Genomic DNA, 19225 nt, shown 5'->3' on the forward strand with positions numbered 1-19225 from the left:
GGTGCCGCCTCCCGGGTGGGGGGTTGAGTGGGTGGAGGGTGCACTGCTGCCCCCTGGCCCTGTGTCGGCACACTTGTTTCCACTACCCTCCCCCTGAGTATAACCCATGTGCACCTGTCCCCGTTCCTCCTCGACTCCTCCCTCTTCTGCTTCAAGTCCAGCAGGAGCTTCTTGTGCTGTTCCCTCTGCATTACCGTGCGGTCTGGGTGAATAAATACATCCCGAAATGCCTCGCTCCTTGCTAAGTTTTTTGCCTGCCGGATAACTTGCCATTTTTCCTCCTCACTCCCTAGTGTGATCCTGAGGGGGCGAGGCTTAGCCCCCTGCTTTTGTCCCAGTCTCCTCACATCCTGAGGGGTTGCTGGAATCTTCAGAACCTCTGTGCAAATATTTTGAAACAGCACCTTGTCGTGTGTTTCCTTACTCACAGTTCCCTCTGCCTGGCTCTCTGGGACTCCAAAAACTATTACATTGTTCCTGCGCTGGAGCCGTTCCTGGTGTTCCTCCTCTCCCCTAACAGTAGGTGCGTTAATTTTCATTTCTTCGACACACTTTTTCAGAGTCCCAATCTGCTGTAGAACCTGTACTGATTCTGCATTACTCTCCGCCCCCCCCCGTGGCCCTCCTAATACGTCCGCATAACTCCTCTTAGCAACCACCTCCATTCTATTAGCTACTTCCTCAGTCTTAGCAAGGATCTCTTTCTCAACTTGCTCCAGTTTGTCAACCAGCAGGGCTCCTGCTTCATCTATTTTCGTCCCTAGAGAACTCGTTCCCTTATGGATTGCAATCGCTTCATTCACCTTGACTATGCAGCCAGGGCAATACCAGCAACAGCCATCAAGCTTTACGGCAGTTAGTAACTTCCTAAACGCTGCATTAGTTAGGCCTGCATCCTCCATATCCGACGTCTCCCTGCAGTAATCACATATCAAACTCATGGTTGTTGTTGTTGTGGGGGGGGGGGGCAGACTGTGTATAAATCTACACCTATGTCAAAAAAATAAAGAAAGAAAAAGTACTTAGCTACTCTCTGTTGCCTATAGAGTTGTCGTCTGCGACTGCGTACACTGTATCTCCCTGTGAATGGTGTATTGTAGGCACAGTTTCAGTCCTTGAGAAAGCACACAATCAACATAAAATTTAAAGTCTCTGTGGCACCTATGACACGACTTGGTTTCAGCTGGCACGGTGCCTTTCCAGCTTGCTTGCTAGTGAGCGCTCACTTTAAGTTATTTACAACTTCAGCGGTCACTGATGACACTATGAACTATCACTGTGTACACTGTATCTCCCTGTGAGTGGTGTATTATAAACACAGATTCAGTCCTTGAGCAAGCACACAAACAAAATAAAATTTAAAGTCTCTGTGGCACCTATGACACGAATAGGCTGGCAGTTGTCCTTACCAGCTCGATTGCCAATATGTATTCACTTTAAGTTATTATAGTCTCTTCTGCATTCACTGATGACAACTATGAACTGATTTAACTGAAGGCACAGTACTACACTCCCTGGTTGGCCTTTATCACAGCCGTGACCACAACACCCTAAAAAATAAAATAAAATAAAAGCTTTGTCATGTGGCAGTGATTGTGTGGTTATAGGCCTGTGACCCTGGCTGCACCTCCAACTCGGTGGAAATTGAGTTTTCAAAAATACAATCGTGTCTAGCATGAAAAGTCCGACATCGATTTACACTTTCACCTCACTAAGACGATCTTGACGAACTTATGTAATCACTGTCCAATTTCTGCCGCTCTACATCGAAGGCCCGGATGCCGAACACGCTTTGTTAGAGACGCAACACGACCCGCCCGCCCGCAACGAAATGCCTTATTAGGTGAGGGCGGAGGAGGAACAAGTTAAGGGAGGAAGGAGGCACTTAATCCTCCAACTAGCACTTACTACTGGAGTTAATTTATATATAAGTTTCCACCTTTATGACAGTCAACATTTACTCTGCCTACTGTATCTCTTAACTAAATAAATATTATTATTTTTAATGAAATTAGTAAATTATTTTTCCGAGTCTCATTTGAGAAACATGTAACGTGAAGCCAATTGTCTCTAGACGGGTGGTAAATACGTCTTGTATTATTTATTCTCTATCACATGAACTACTGACTGTACAGTGATGTTGGTTGGTTGTATCGGGAACATCTCCGCTCTAAGTTCAGCCTCACGTATATAATCCAGACCTTGTAATGGTTTATTCCTCCACTGCCAGTACACACACGTGGAGCAAAATACCTGTAAGATAATCCAAGAAACACTCAGGAAATGTTATACCTCCACAAGGACCGCTGATAAACATGTGTACGGAATATGTAATATATATACAAGGTCCAATTTTTATTAAAGTGTCACCACCTGGTGGTCAGACGCGACTGGTATCCTCTGTTGTCTCGGAGGCGGTGAGTTCAAGGCTGTTCCAGCGGTTTCGTGTTCTTAGGACACAGAGGTCTGTGTTACACCCCCTGGATTCACCCTTGACCTCACCGTCTCTGAGAGGACGTAGGGCACTTGTCGTGGATGGTGTGTTGGGTTGGTGGTTTTTTTTTTTTTTTTACAAAAGTGTAATTTCACGCTGCTTGGTGCTGTGTACTGTAGAACAACACTCAACAGAATTCGAGAATCGTAGGAAAACGTCGCCAGGATGATGATTGTGAAGGTGGCGGTATAAACCACTAGAATCTGACAGTGGTTCTTAACCTTTTTACTACCACGCCCCCTCTAGGAATTGGTCCTTACCTCCACGCCCCCCTTGCATCTATGAATAAAATTCCTTCCCAGATTTTAAAGAAAAATGAAAAATATTGTGTTTTTAGTCTTTTTATTGAGGATAAATTAGTGAGATACTTGACACTGCTTCTTAGTTACTAGATCTTGAATGCGTGGTTGAATGCTAGAGAGTGCACAACGTAAATCCCCTTCAACGTTCAGCCTGTTTCTGTACTTGGTCTTGACAGCAACGAGCGTGGAATATGCAGCTTCACAAAGATACGTGGATCAGAACATAGTTAGAATCCGAAAAGCCTGATGTGAGATCAGAGGGTAAACAGGAAGGTACTTGACCCAGAACGTCTCAAGATCCAGTTCTTTGAAGTCTTCCTTAGCTGTGGAGTTGAACTTCAACTCAAGAAACTCCTCTTGCACTTCATCCGAAACATCAGCTACTTCACATTGAAATGGGTTCCTGATGAATTTCCAGGCTTCACGTTTCTCATCTATCTCTGGGAAGTATCTGATGAATTCTGTTTTCAAGTCAGTTAGATGAGTGATTATTTGTGTCTTTAACTCAGAATCAAGGTTAGCGTGAATGAGAGCAGAATCCAAGTTACTAAAACTGGCTGTATTTCCCTGCTGAATTCGACACTTCCAGAGGTCGAGTTTGGCAATGAAGGTTTGAATGGTGTCGTGGTGCATGATGATGTTGATGTTTTTCCCTTATAGTTTAAGGTTGAGAGCATTCAACGCTTCGAAGATGTCCACCAGGTAAGCTAGAGATAGCTGAAAGCCTTCACACTGGAACTTGTCATGGAGATCTGCCTTCTGCTTCGAATCAAGAAATATTGCTACTTCTTCTCGCAGTTCATAAAGCCGTCCAAGCATGTTCCCCTTTGATAGCCATCGTTCGTTCGTGTGAAAAAAGCAAGGTTTCATGTTCAGATTCCATATCCTTACACAGCAGTTTGAAGAGACGACTGTTTAAGGCTCCAGCTTTGATAAAGTTGACTACCTTGATAGCCACGTTCAGGACATCCCGAAAGAAGTTTGATACATCATGAAAAATAGCTGCTGTTATTGTACAACTTTCCATGGGGTGACAGAACAGCATTTCCTCTTTTACACTGTTGCCTGACACGAAACGAGCATACATCAGTAGCTGAGATACTTTTGCATTTTTCATAAACTTCTCAATATTAGCCCACGCTCTTGTTTAGAGAATAAAAACTATAATTATAATTAGAGAAATTCCTACCAATATTTCAACACTCCTGAATTTGTCTTATTTCTGCAACATGTCAAATTTAACCAGTATGGATTAATTCGTATTATTAATCTCTCTGGGAAATTTTTTTTGATTTGGGAAATAGGACGAGAGCACACAGCAGTGGAAAAGAATTACGAGGGAAATGGTTTAAGGCTCGTAGTATACCTGGTGGCAACACTCGTCTCCTTCCCTCCTCTTGGTGTCTGTTTTTGTTGAGTTGAACAAGTTAATCTTTATTTGATGATCCTGGATTTACACCGCACAAAGGATTTCCATTCACAGTACTCGCTCAGAGAGAGAGAGAGAGAGAGAGAGAAGAATTATGAATATAAATGACGGTTTGAGAAGGAATTAAAATCAAAAGGTACTCATTATTAATTTTATGTTGTATAAAATAAGGTAGAGTCTCGTTCAAGATTCTTCAAACACTGCTGGAGACAGCTGGCAGCTCAAGGCCGTTTGTATACTATACTACGTAGTAAATGTTATGAATGAATGTATAAGTGACCGCTGCTTAATTAATGGTTGGGCTTTGTTGTTTTGTATTATATTATACCTTTCTGCTGGTATATACTGTTAATTTGATTTTAAAGTGGATAGAGTAATGGGCCAATCTATATGAATTCATGTATAAATAATTAAACATTAGAACAAATGCACTATGCAAAGAATATGGCATGTCGGCATCAACTGTGTCGACAATTCTTGCACAAAAAGACAAATTTAAGGAAGTGAGAGACAAGAGTGTTTAAAAGTAGATCCCTAATCGTAGAGGTTTACTTATCATCTGGATTAGGGATGAAAGGTGATTCAGTTTCTGGTGATTTAGAGCCAGGGAGATTTATGAACATTTAAAGGCAGATCAACCTGGTTCTTCAGGAACAGAATTTGAAGATTTTCGGGCTAGCAAAGGCTGGTTCGAAAAATTTAATGGTGAAGCTGCTAGTGCTGATAAAGAAGGGGCAGCAAAGTTTTTAGTGGAATTTAAAAAACTGATGGAAGAAGAAAATTATCTTCCACAGCAAGTGGACGAAACTGGGCTGTTGTGGAAAAAGATGCCCAAAAGAACATTCATCACCAGAGATGAAGCCTCTTTACCTGGCCATAAACCCATGAAAGACCGTCTCCTTGGTGCAATGCTTCAGGGGATTTCTGACTAAAGCCTATGCTTGTCTACCACTCTGAGAACCCCAGGGTGTTCAAGCAACAGAACAAAGCTTGGAGTTTATTGGAAGTCCAACCATAAGGCATGGGTGACAAGACAGTTCTTTAATGAATGGGCTGTTGATGTGTTTTGCCCCCTCTGTCAAGAGCTACCTAACCACCAATAAACTTCCTTTAAAGGCTCTTCTCATGGATAATGCTCCTGGTCATGACCCTGACCTTGCCAGCAATTTGGAGTATCAATTTGACTTTGTGAAAGTGTTGTTTTTGCCTTCAAACACTAATTTATACACCAATGAGGAAAAGGCAGAAATATTAGAAAAGATACAAGCAGTTGCCAAAGATGAGGTGAGTACTGCAGATCTTTATAATTTTGAACATTTGATATTTAACTTAGTGTACCGTAGTAATGCTTAAGATCATTCATATACTGTACATTTTTTTATGTTTTACAGTAACAGTTGGTTAATAATAATATGAGAAATAAGAAGAAAAAATAATTTATGCCTTACATTGACTATCTCTTACAAGGGTTGTTGTTACCATTCGCTAAGAGCAAACTGCAACTGCTTAATTAGGATTTTGTTGATAAAATAATCATTAAACAGTTATGAGGTGATGGTTTTTTGGTTCACTTAGTTATAATATTTACTTTATAATGTACTATATATTTCTAATTTTTAGTATATTTATGCATACTTTGTTAATATACAATTACTGTATTCTTTTCTTGTAAAACATTTACTCATCAAAGTATTACAAGATCTTCATCCTTTAATAAAAACCAATCTCGCATGATATTAAACCCTTAATAATAAGTAATCTTAATTTACCTGTACTTTAGTAATACTATACCTGACCATTCCATTCATAATACAGTTAACCCTCACTTTACGCGGTTAATGTAACCCGGAGGGTACCGCGGAAAGCGAGAAACGCGTAAAGTGAATAATATAACATATGGGATTAATTGAAATGGAGTCCGGGCCGATCCCCAAACTCCACTTTTTGACGACACATAACTATGTTGTAGTAAAAATTTTATCTTAACTTTATGATGGTATGAAAAAACAAGTAATATAGGAGAGGTTAGGTTAGGAAAAATAAAGGTTAACATAGGAAAAATAAAGGTTAGGTTAGAAAACTAAAAATTAGGTGGAACACTTACGGTAGTAGAAGAGATGGGTCGGCATACGGGGATGGAGGCTGGTTCCGAGGCAGAGGGCATATTACTGGCCCTCAGGTGAATCACCATTAATAGGTGAATCACCATCACTGTCACTTACAGTTGTCAGGGCTTCCCTGATAAATCCCTCAAAGTCATCTTCACTGCCACTATCACTGGCTTGGGCTGGCTGTGGTGGGTTGCGGGCGAAGAAATCTGTTATGCTTTGCTGACGGCTGGCGTTGATGTTGTCGTGATACACCTTGATATACGGCTCCATAGCCTGCACCAGCCGGGTATGGAAGACTTCATAACGGTCATCGTCATTGTCGTGGGAAAGGAAGGACTTCATTTTCTCTGCACACTCCATGGCACCCTTAATATCACTATGACTTAAACTGTGTTCTTCGGAGAATGACGCACCTTCTTCCTCCTCTTCACTGACGTGTTCTTCTTCCAACATCTCGTCGGCAGTCACTTCAGGATCTCTGATCATCTCCAGGTGTCGTCGTTGGTGGTCTCGGAGAAGCCTGGAACTGTAACAGTCTGCGCAGCTTCTCTGGCAAGGTCCACTGCTACTGCAACATTCTGAATCTCACCAGTCACAGATTGACTCCTCCTCTCACCTGGTATTCCATGCAACACATGTCTCCATGCGTGACGAATTGTAACAATAGACAGCTGATCCCATGACTCCACCAAGAAGTCCACAGCTTTCTTGATGTTAAATACTCTCCAGAATTGTTTGAACAGTATTTTTTTGCTGTTCCAACTGTTGATCCTCATCTTCTTCGCTCTTGCTATCGGTGGTGGTGTCACTCAGGTTACGCAACTCTTTCCTGGTGTTGGTGTAGTCGTTCAGGAGCTGGAATTTTTTTGTTGAGAATGCAGCTTTTACATTGCAGATCAACTCCTGGTCCATGGGCTGGATTAATGACGTAGTGTTGGGAGGAAGGAAGACCACTTTTACGTTGGGGTGACGATCTAACAGTAGGGGCGAGTGTCCTGGTGCGTTGTCCAGCAGCAACAAAATATTGAATGGCACATTCTGTCGCTCACAGAATTTTTTTACATCGGGAACAAAACAGTCATCAAACCAGGAGAGGGACAGTGTAGAGAACATCCATGCCTTACGTGCGGTCAGCCAGTGGACATTTAGCTTGGTCATGTCCATGGTTTTGTAGGCGTGCGGCTTGCGTGCTGTGTGGATCACCGATAACTTGAGCTTACAGGTACCGGAGGCATTGGTGGTAAACAGGACGGTGATGCGTTCCTTCTGCATTTTCCGGCCCCGAATCCTGCTGGCATTCTTTACAACGAAGGACTTGGAAGGTAGCTTTTTCCAGAAAAGACCAGATTCGTCCATGTTAAACACCTGGTCGTCACTGTACTGTCCTTCCTCCATAATCTCACGTAAAAACGGAGGAAATTCCCGAGCCGCAGCACGATCAGCACTCGCTTCTTCACCACCAATGTTTATATTGGTGATCTTGTTCTGGATCTTAAACCTCTGTAACCACCCAGAGGAAGCATTAAAGGGTTTGGGCTCTGTAATTCCCATCTTTCGTGCCACTGCCATGTACAGTTCACGTGCGTAGTCCTTAACAGAGCGCGTGTCGACCGCCATGTTCCGTCGCGCCTGACGCACCAAGTACCTCACAAGTAATTTTTCTGTCTTGAGAAGCACCTGGTTGTGAAAATACTTGATCATAGAAGCACCTGTAGACTTTGTGATCTTCATGTGCTCCTTTATCTTGGCTGCATCCTTCTTTATAGTCCGGATCGTAGATTCGTTCACACCATGCTGGCGCGCCAAATCAACCTGCCTTGTTCCTTTCTCCAACTCTTGGATGATGGTATACTTCACCTCGTAGCTTTAGGAACGTCGTGTCTTCTTTGGCTTAGTGCCGCTGGGTCCAGGTAAGGAAAGGTTTCTCTCTGGGGGTGGTGGTCCGGCGGAAGCCATTTTACGGAACAATGGATGCGCGTTTACACGGAGTGGCCTTGAGGGATGAAACTGCCGCGGCTAGGTCAAGCGTCGTCTTTCCTCCCTCCCTTCCTCCCCCGGGTGGACACGTCATAATACTGTACTTTAAGCCAATTACAGCTAGCAGCAGAGGGGGGGTAGGGATGCATGGCCAATCACAGGTCTGATACGTCATATGACGTCAGTGATAACGCAACAAAGACACACACTGCGCAACCTTACCGCGCCGCTTGCCCAAGCGGAGGGAGGAGGCGAGGAGCACAGGCAGGCAGGCGGGCGGGTGGGGTGAATCTAAAAATAGCGTCGCGCCGGACACTCTCCGCGTAATGGGGTTCACGTACCGCGTAATTTGAGCACGTGAGGTTCTGGCAAGGCACCGCGTTAACGTGGAAACGCGGAATGCGGGACTGCTTAAAGTGAGGGTTAACTGTATATAAATTTTAGTCATCCCTTATCTTTCTTACGACTTGAGCTCTAATAATGTCAAATATTTTTACTGCTGAACTTGGCTTGCTTTTTTTTTTTTTTTACCCAAATTCCGTAAGGGTGAAGTTTTTTTAGCCATATCCCGAATTTTTGGTCATACAGTAATTACCAAATTCCGTAAGCGCGAATTTCCATAAGGTGAGTTTCTATAAGGCAGGGGATGCCTGTTTTGTACTTACTTACTTTGCCAACAACTATTAGGATAAATTGGATCTCCTGAAAATTCACCTGCCCCAGGCTTATTTCACCTAAAGATTATCAGTAATAACCCCATCAGAAGGGGGGGGGAGGGTTAGGTTAGGTTAGGTTTGCATTAGGGTGGTCGGTTAGGTTTGGTTAGTGTTAGGTTTGTCGTGTATTGTATTAGAATGGTTAATCTTCAAGTGGAACAAGTTGGGGGAGGCAATCTTCAGGTGATCTGTTAAATCTGTGCATAACTGTATTTAGCAAATCAATGAACCCTTTTCCTGAGTGACATCGACTGACTGACTGAGAGAACTTTTTGCTCCAACTTAGCCCTTCCCCAGCACCCTTCCTCCACCCAGAGGTAGGATGTACAGTGTCCAGTAGACCTAAATAGCTGATAATAAATTTTTGGCTATCCAATTGTTAACTTAAACTTTGGAAATAGTGGAGACAATTTTTGCATGAAATGATTTGGAATTAACAGACTTTATTTTTTATAGTAATACTATGGAAGTAAATATTCTTAGTTTGTGTAGGTACTTTTATAGTCAACTTGATTTTTGTATGATATTATTTCAGGAGTAATGTGCATTCTTTCTTCTTCTTTTTTACAAAAACTGATTATCAAATAAATACACTGTAGTGGTTGTAGCAAAGAAATCATTTTGTGAGATGGTATGTAATAAAGCCTGCCTGACACCTGAGATATATGACCTAAGACCTGGTAGTGAGGACAAAAGAGAACTATAGTGTTTTGGTCCTGTGTTAGTCATGGCCAATTCACAGCACCTTCAGGAGTCATATCAGGGGTTCAGACTGACACAATACTGATTTTAGAACCTTTTGTGTTGAAGTGTGAATAAGGAAGGTGTTCATGACGTTACAATTGGTCTTAAAATTAGTGACATGCTAACTGAATTTACTTTAAATACGTAGGTGGTGAGGAGATATATATTTCCCCGGTCCACCCAAAAAATTTTACACGTTTAAGTTAAGGGATTCAGAATTAGCATGAAATTGATTTTTAGATGCATAAACTCACTATAAATGTCTTCTTTACTTACTCAAAATAATTTGGAACCCTTGATAATGACTTTCAGGAAACACGACTAACAAGTCCATGTTGTTTTCCAGGGGCTTGACGTGGTAAGAATGTGAATTTCATGCATGTTGTAAATTGTCTGGAGAAAGCCAAACCATTACTGTTGTTGACCAACACAAAAGAGTTGGCAATAAACCCTTCAATACAGGGAGTAGTAAGGTCCTGGGTGTGCCTTACTGTGAGAAGTGTTGCGAGCATGTTGTGGTGACCTGGTGTTGATCTGCCACAGGTCTTGCCATTGTCTCAGTAACATCCCTCTTACGGGCTAAAACTGATGAAATAATTCCAACAAACAATTAATAGCCAACTTATCCAGATGAAGACATTTGTGTGTTGCAGCATGGCAGCAATACACCTTTCTTACCAAAATTACTAAAATGCCATAGTAGTGGGATAAAGGTGCACAACAGTGCTGCACCACCACAGTAAATGTCGGTGCAAGTAATGGCAGACTTGCATCAGCAGTGCTCGTGAGGGTCACCTCAGCTGCATCAGACAGCAAAGTGAACGCTCCTCACACACCACACAGGTGATACATGTCCATACTCATGCCCAAGACAAGAGTCCTGGAATTTATCACCCTGTCAGCACCATATTGTTCAATTTCAAAATTTTTTGGTGTTATCTTAGGCACATATGAAGGTTTATTATCTGCCCACATTACTTACACTTTTCAGCTTTACAGCAGTGTCGCTGTGTACTAGGCGCCACCCTGGACCATCAGACTGTTGACCCAGTAGTTTAGTTCGGACTTATTCGTTAATGGTCACTCAATATTTTTACACTTGATATGCTGTAGTCTCACATTCAAGTATCAAGAACAATAGTGAGTATAAGTCATGGAAAGAAGCACAAAAGCCTTAATTTGTTGTTAACTTGTATCAATGGTGAAACTATGAAATATGACCCATTAATAGGAAGTTGCCACAATATAACCAACCTCTTACTTGAAGGTTAAGGCGAGGATGAATAATTTTCCTGATTATTTGATCATAGTTGTAGATTGTTCAGTGTCTTAATGTTTAAGAACTTGTTCAATAATGGCTTATGCATAGTTGTAGGTTATCATGGCAGAGAGCAGCCAGTACCCCCACGAGGGCTGGGGGCCTCCCTTGCCACACATGCTCATCTAGACAACAGCACCTCATTATTCACTGAAGCTTCAAAGTTTATTTTTTCTGTAAACAACTTATTTTCAGTCTTCGATCATACCATCCAATGTTTATAGTTTATAGAACAATCATGTTAACATTTACTACAATATGTTGACAATACTGGGTCAGAATTCATGTTAACATTTACTACAATATGTTGACAATACTGGGTCAGAATTCATGTTAACATTTACTACAATATGTTGACAATACTGGGTCAGAATTCATGTTAACATTTACTACAATATGTTGACAATACTGGGTCAGAATTCATGTTAACATTTACTACAATATGTTGACAATACTGGGTCAGAATTCATGTTAACATTTACTACAATATGTTGACAATACTGGGTCAGAATTCATGTTAACATTTACTACAATATGTTGACAATACTGGGTCAGAATTCATGTTAACTTTGACCTCTAATTGGTGATAAAATAAAGTACCAGTGTAGGTAGACGCTCAGTATAATTTGGAACCCATTTTGAACATTATTTGTATGCTCTTTCTTATGTCTGCTTATTTGAAACCTTGCTTTATCTCCATTTATGAGAAACAATTTAATGTACAAAGCCTAAAGCTTTGAGAATCCTTGCCCTGGCTGGGTTTGGAAGATCAAGATTCTGTTATTATGGCTCCTTCACTAATGGAGTCAGGGAACATGTGCGCGTCAACTTGAGTGCTAGAGCCTTATCACTAAACTCGTGAAGTAAGATCACAAATATACGTAGAGGTGGAATTGATACCATGGTGGGCTGCTCATAATAGTAATTTAGTTGTGTTATTACTTGTTTCCTGTAATGCACTTGTTGACCATATACTGTACATGTTGCTGTGTTGTAGTATATTTAGGATATGTATACTTTTTGAAAAAGTGTTATGCACTATTTACTCATTCATGTAGATAAATCACTTTACTGTTCTTGAGCGCTACGTATACATAACTTAGAAATTCAGATATAGTTTATAGATGTACGGTACTGTACAGTATTTTCACTATATTTATCTTGTTTATTAGAGTTAGGTCCAGCTAAACATTGAAAATTTTGGGACCACAGGAAGATTAAGCATCTCAGCTTATTTCATCTGATGTTTAAGCACTAACACTAACTTAACCTAACCTACTGTAGTAAAATATGCTGGGAAAACTAATCTTCAGTTATCTTCAATTGATACAAAATTTTTATATCCCAACAAGAAAGAGTATCCTACTTTCATCTGATAATTGTTTCATTGGGTCATCTTATATTTATAATGTGGACCACACTCCTCAACCAATATAATACATATTGTAACCTCAGATTAATATCCCAATAAGGGTAAGAAGATGGACTCCTCACCTATGACACTGTTTGGCTACTTCAACGAGTGAGTGAGGGCCAACCTGCACTTGGTAGTGGCCATGTCCCCCATAGGCGACACCTTCAGGACCAGGCTCAGGATGTTCCCCTCCCTCATTAACTGCTGCACTATAGACTGGTAGGTCCTGGTGGGTCTACTGCTTCATGTGTTAGAAGATGTCCTCTCACTAGTGTGTTGCCAGGTGTCCCTCACTTGTGTATTGTCAGGTGTCCCTGGTAGCGTAGTGTGTAATGTTGTGGTAGTGTAGTGTATAATATTGTTGTGGTACAATAATGGTTTCTTCTTATAGGATTTTAGAAAGTTAATAAAAATTTTTTTTACAGGTTTTTACTTTCAGTGCTATGTGAGAGCTCATTGATATTATCTATAGTGCTAATCCTTTTTATGCAGGGCTTTATAATAATAGTAATACAGTAACAATAAGATTAGTAAGAATTATAATGATAATGTACAGTAATACTGTCATAATAATGCTAATAATAATAATGATAATAATTTCATTAATAACAATACTGTAATAATAATTGGCAATGTGTTTCCAAAGAAAATTTTGCCTTCTTAAAGGGAAAATTTTTGCCCCCCAAAATATAATACAGTACTACTATATGTATCAAGTAAATACGCACTAAAATAGTATAATAAATACCTGCTACTCAAATAAAATCATAAATAGAAATAATACTGTAGTACAGTTACCAGCAAGAAACATAATGCTTGTCATGTAATTTCACATCAGATTAATTGCCTTCCTGTTTCTCTTAATGCCACTGCTGCCTCTAGCACTTAATGTCCTCTGGCCAAGCTTAGGAAAACAATGGAAACACATATACAAAAAACATACACAAAAAACACAAACAAATGCCAGGTTGCAGAATGAAATGTACAGTCCTCCAAAAAAAAAGGTATTGTTAACCATGGGGTCGATGTGTTTCGAGGACACGTCGCTACCTGGCATTTAATTGCAATTCTCAAAACCCCCTCCCACACCCTCCATCACACGCATTGCTACCGTCATCGTCTTGCCTGGCGAATCGGGTGTAAATACGCACAATGAAAGCACCGCTAAAATTTTTGTTGTAATAGCTGAAATACTAAGTGCCACGAGGATTTTATATAGGGTATTTATACATCTTAGCACGGTGAGGAAATCGGGTGACTTTTATTTTGTTTCTCTCTCAGATATTGTGTTTGGGACAATTTTTTATACGTTCTGGTCAGTATGGCAACCACAGCTCGTTTTCTATTAGGAAGACAGTAGATCGTTAGTGACTAATATCCTCTGTTTTTGAGTTCCATAACTTCAAAACTCTGTAGAATGCAGTTCTGTTAAATGGCAAATGCCAGTATAATTCTGTAGAGTCACAAGATTATGACCTTTTCTTGTTCAGGTTTACTGCATGGCCTGATGATGCCTTGGAGATGGTGGCCACATCACTGCTGCAGGAAACTAAACTGGAGGCATCATTGTTGGCTCACTGTGTCACTGTCTGCAAGTATTTCCACCACAGCATTGATGACCTTGCCCACAGGTAGTTTCAAGGACATCCAAACCTTGCTTATGTTATCATTTTCAGTTTAACTACCAAGGGTCAAAGACTGCTTCGTGTGGATTTCATTTTAGCATTTATCCAGTTGTTTCTCAAGTAGGCAAACCTGAGCAATCTATAGACTGATGTCTGTCTTTTTATACTAGAAATTTGTTTTTAATTATGTAAATACAGTTTACCACAGTCAGAAAACTCTCTTCAATAAAACATCCATGTTTGATTGTTTGTGTTTTAACTTCTGACTGGCCAATGATGATCATGTAGAAAATAATAGTACTGCACAGGCATAGGACCACTTATCTGGCATGCTTGGGAGCTGGGAATGGAGGTGCTGGGCTTGGGCAAGTGTGATCGACGTGACCTCTGCATCTTGAGACGCGATTGGTACTAAGGCATTGTAGGTGGTAGCATGTGAAGTTCGCATGTCACCACATGAGACAGGAGAGTTTATCCCATTATTCTGAGTTAGTTTAGTGCATTTTATATTCAAATAGGCCCACTAAATGTCAAAATTTCATATGAGGTGACCTGAAGCTCTATAGATGCACACCATATGACTTGACTTGAAGCCCAGGGGTTCAAGACATTAATTAACCCATGAGAACCTGGTGGGCTTCCAAGACCTCATTAAAACCATAAGACATACTGTACATGAGACGTTGGTAGCCCTCCAATACCTTAATTAACCAGACATACATGAGACCTTGATGAGTGCTCCTACAGGTTCTATGAGCAGCTGCGGCGGAGGTACTATGTGACATTGTGACACCCACCTCCTACCTGGAGCTCGTGTTCACCTTCAAGCAGCTCCTCCTTAAGAAGCGCTCAGAGATCCTCACACTACGGGACAGGTAAAGCTCAGGAAGCTCATCACCAGCTTTAGTAATGTTATACTGTACATCTATTGATGAATTTTAGTCTATGAGAATTACCCGACCCAACTTCGATTTTGTTTTTATTTTACTTGTGAAAATCAATAATATTGTGCCCAAGTTATTTTAAATGTATGAATATGCATTCTTAGTGCCAAAAACATTAACCATTTCATCTCTGAAGGTATGTGACAGGTCTGGAGAAACTGAAAGAGGCCAAGCTGTTGATCACTGAACTGCAAGAAGAGCTAAAGCTGCTGCAGCCCTGCCTAGTGGAGACCTCTGCCAACACGGAGGCACTTATGATCAAGATCGAACAAGACACCATCCAAGTGGAGAGGAAACAAGAGGTGTGAAGCTGTTATCTTTCACTTGTCAAACTTACCTGTTAATACTATTAATAATTCTATAACAAAAAGATGTATCTCTAACTCTGTAATAGATGGTACAGTGTGTATGTTGAAGTGCAGAAATGTACTACAGATAATACTCAACCAGGTGCCATAACTACACTACATGTGTGAGTTTGGTTGTGTAGAAAATATGTCGAAGCGAGTTAATTGTTTTTAATGAAATTAGATAGATTGGTTGGTTTAGACAACTAACTTCTTTAAATTAAGAGAAAATATATAAGAAATCAAGTTCAAAGAGCCCTTTATATTTCATGCACTAAAATACATAAAAAATTTATGTGGTTATTGATCATTCAATCTACCTAGTAAATTTAACAGATGTGAAATATATTGTCTTTGACTGTGAACTGTAAGTGTGACCTTGACCTGCTTTCTCCAAAATTAGACTAGATTTCTCTTAATCAACAGCAACCTATAGTCCCAAGTTTCATTAACTCTAATAAAGAGTTGTGTAGACAACAGACACATACAGTGGAATGTGACTGTGACCATGACTTTGAATATATTTACCCTAGCTTTCAATTACCTCTTCCTTTGCCTACACTCAACCCTTGACGATCATTTGGTGAAGAGGATAAAAGAAAAGGAAAAGTAACAGAGACGTGACCGATCGCCCAAGCACCTAACGAGCCAATCAGTGGTGAAGAGGATAAAAAAAAAGACTGTTTCACTAGAGTTCACCAGTCTATTCTTTAGCTTTACTTGCCCAAATTTATTTATTTTCTCTGAGGTAAATAACCTTTTAGCCTGCCAGGTTTCATCGAAGCTACCCTTCCCATTCTTTTATATATTTTGTTCATAGATACAAACACAAGTATAATTCCCCAAACCCAGAAGAACAAACATAAGTGAAACATGGAAGGTTGTTGAAGATACCACAATGAAACCAATGTTGTAGTCACAATTCAGTCAGTGTTTTGTGATCTTGATGTAAAATATTGTCATTGGCAAGGTTCTTGTTACTATCATGAACACCTTGCTAGTTATTGCTGTTTTTGTGTTCGTGTTTTATGTTCCCTTCTAATGTTAACCCTGCCTCTCTTGGTAAAAAAAAAAAGATGAAAGAGATAACATATCTCATTTCTTGGTTGTTGATAACAAATTTGTTCTCAGTTGGTGGCGGCAGACGAGGCGGTGGCCAATAAGAAGTTTGCCGATGCACAGGCCATAAAAGACGACTGTGAAAAGGAGCTCGCCAAGGCAGTACCAGCTCTCAATGCTGCCACAGATGCCCTCAACACCCTCAAACAAGATGACATACGCGTCGTCAAGGCCATGAAGAACCCGCCCTCAGGAGTCAAGCTGGTGAGTATAACCTACCAAATGATGACATTGGTTATGAAGAGTGCTCACCTTAACCTCCACTCTGACTCTACCTAAGTCTCCACTGTTGTTTTACCTAATCTTCCACTCTGACTCTACTGTCCCCAAACCTTCACTTTGCCTTAATATCCTCTAGCTGTTGACCTTAAGTCACTTTGTGCTCCTAACACACCCTGTGATCCTCACACCCTCCTAAAGATATATGAAAAGTTTTGTCCCTGTGTTGTTTTTTGTATTTCTAATCATTAGTGAAACTTTTTGAGAAATACTACATCAGTTGACGCACTCTGCATTAGAAGGGGGTGAAGCTCCAAATTCAAAAAGCTGAGAAAAACACGTTGAAAGTTTTCAAGGTTCAAACAACCATAACTTTTTTTTTAAGCTAGAGGGTTCTTTTTTTTATCGTGCAGCTTAATCCCTCTCCTAGCGAACTGTGACAACTGGAAATTAGTACAGTGAATAGTTATTAATTTATTGCGAGTTGAATGAAAATAACCCGTGATGTAGAGTTGTTTGATCTTCAAACCAACAATAATCGCATTTTTCTGCAATTTTTTTTTATTAATATTTGTGGGTTAATACTGTAAAACAAGTTAATGATAACCAAAAACAGCACTCGTTTTACCACCCCCCCCCCCCAAAAATAATAATAAAAACTCATTTGCCTATTAGTATTTATCTTTCCGTCCCTATTATTAGCCAAAGATTTATAATATTGTTAAGTTTAATAGTGTGTAATAATGAGGAAACACCACTACACTCATCCCACCCCCTACCATGAACCCCCCCCCAACGTAATTAACAGACGAATACAAAGGCTTAGAAAGTTTGCATATTCTTTGGTTAAGAGAGTATTCTGATAATAGTATTACAATCTTACTTTGTTTAGTTCCTTCGTTTTATTATCCCTGAATATCGTAGTAACTTGAAGTTACGTAAATCCTGAGGAGTGCGTTTAACTTAAATGGCCTCTTCATAATCAATCATGTACTGATCAAAGTCTTTTTCTGCCCTCTCTAAAAATCGCCACACAGATTCTTCATGAACTAAATCATTGATTTTTGATGCCAGCAACAGTTCAGTTTCATAATAAGATTGAGTTATGGGCTCACTTTCATTAGCATTCGTTGGTTCAGGCACACTTTCATCACTATCAAGGTCAATGCATGCCTCGTCACTGTCCATTTCTACCTCCTCACAGTCTGTATGTTCTTGTTGTGATACATTAGTGTCACTCTGTTACCATTAGACTCACTTTCATCATTTTCATCTTCACTTTCATCATCATTATTGCTGTCAGTGCATGTCACGTAACTCTGTACCGGAACATAGTCTACAAAAAGGTCTTGTGATGCATAGCAGTCACTTTTTGTATGATGAGTATACCAAAATCACTATCACTATCACCAAGCATTCCTAGGATGTCCACGTGAGCACTGTCATCACTAAACACACGTTCAGGAATAATGTGCTCCTGAACCTATACCAGAAGGCCTGGCCTCACTCAACTCTTGCTCCAATATCGGGCAGATGTTGCACAGCATTTTACACACCCGTGGATGAATAACATCATTGTTACGCCGAAAAGTTATCAAAAATAGCCATAGAAAGTATACTGAACCTCCTTATGCTATACAATGCACCAAAACTAACAAGGAGGCAGCATCTGGGCGCGCGGATTGGCCGAGGAGCTGTGACATAGCAAGGGGAAATCCATTGTGATTGGCTACCTCAGGGGTATGGTCCGAGGGAGGCGCGCTTTCATTGGCTCGCTCTCCTCTCGCTCTGAACGGGAAGTTGCCACCTTCTTTGACTGAGCGCACAGCCAGATACGTAGCTCCAGGCCTGAGGCAAAATCACCCCTAATTTTGAAGGACTTTCTACCATATTTCTATTCTAGCTAGAGCGTTACATCCAACGGGTGAAAATAGTGATATCCATCAAAAAACGCATTTTGGCCAGAGTGTCACTTCACCCCCCCCTCTAATGCTGAGCGCCTCAATTCTAGTGGGTTATGAGAAACATAACATCAATTCTAGTGTGTGATGAGAAACATATTTCTAGTGGGTGATAAGAAACACTACTTCAATTCTAGTGGGTGATGAGAAACATAGTTCTAGTGGGTGATGAGAAACACTACATTAGTTCTAGTGGGTGATGAGAAATACCATCAACAAGGCAGAGTGAAGCCATGTGTCATCTTCATAGACTTCTGTGTAATTTTTATCCTAACCTAACATAACTTTAACCAAACCTAGCATAACGTAACTTAAGATAGCATAGTCTAACTTAAGATGACCTGACCTAACACAACTTAACCCAGCTCAGTAATGCAGTGTTTCTCATCATCCAACTCATGTTTTTCATCACCCAGGTCAGTAAAGTTTCTCATCACCCAGTTCTCTAATGCAATGTTTGTGTTCATGTTTTACTAGAGCTGTAAAAATACCCAAAATAACAATG

General features: G+C 40.5%; 1 protein-coding gene across 3 annotated transcripts; it reads left to right on the forward strand.

Annotated features, from left to right (window-relative positions):
* The first annotated feature begins 12621 nt into the window (after positions 1-12621).
* On the forward strand, positions 12622-17020 carry LOC121870875 (dynein axonemal heavy chain 7-like). Of its 3 annotated transcripts, none has more exons than XM_042372849.1 (5): positions 12622-12724; positions 13996-14136; positions 14878-15005; positions 15222-15376; positions 16553-17020. In XM_042372849.1, exons 4-5 carry the CDS (start codon positions 15329-15331, stop codon positions 16817-16819), a joined length of 315 nt encoding a protein of 104 aa, XP_042228783.1. In that variant the 5' UTR covers positions 12622-12724; positions 13996-14136; positions 14878-15005; positions 15222-15328; the 3' UTR covers positions 16820-17020. The 3 variants fall into 3 exon arrangements, 2 of the variants coding, with proteins under 2 accessions (XP_042228783.1, XP_042228782.1); XM_042372848.1 differs by having other exon boundaries at positions 15211-15376; positions 16553-17018; XR_006089795.1 differs by lacking the exon at positions 12622-12724 and adding an exon at positions 13547-13746 and having other exon boundaries at positions 15211-15376; positions 16553-17010.
* The last annotated feature ends 2205 nt before the right edge of the window (positions 17021-19225 follow it).

This window comes from Homarus americanus, unplaced genomic scaffold (assembly GCF_018991925.1).
Source record: "Homarus americanus isolate GMGI-L3 unplaced genomic scaffold, GMGI_Hamer_2.0 scaffold4471, whole genome shotgun sequence".
Lineage (NCBI taxonomy): Eukaryota > Metazoa > Arthropoda > Malacostraca > Decapoda > Nephropidae > Homarus > Homarus americanus.

Bases quoted from the DNA above. Each gene is read 5' to 3' on its own strand.
- LOC121870875 (XM_042372849.1), top strand. From the start codon at position 15,329: ATGATCAAGATCGAACAAGACACCATCCAAGTGGAGAGGAAACAAGAG. The intron at 15,377-16,552 runs GTGTGAAGCTGT...ATTTGTTCTCAG, and splicing joins AAGTGGAGAGGAAACAAGAG to TTGGTGGCGGCAGACGAGGC.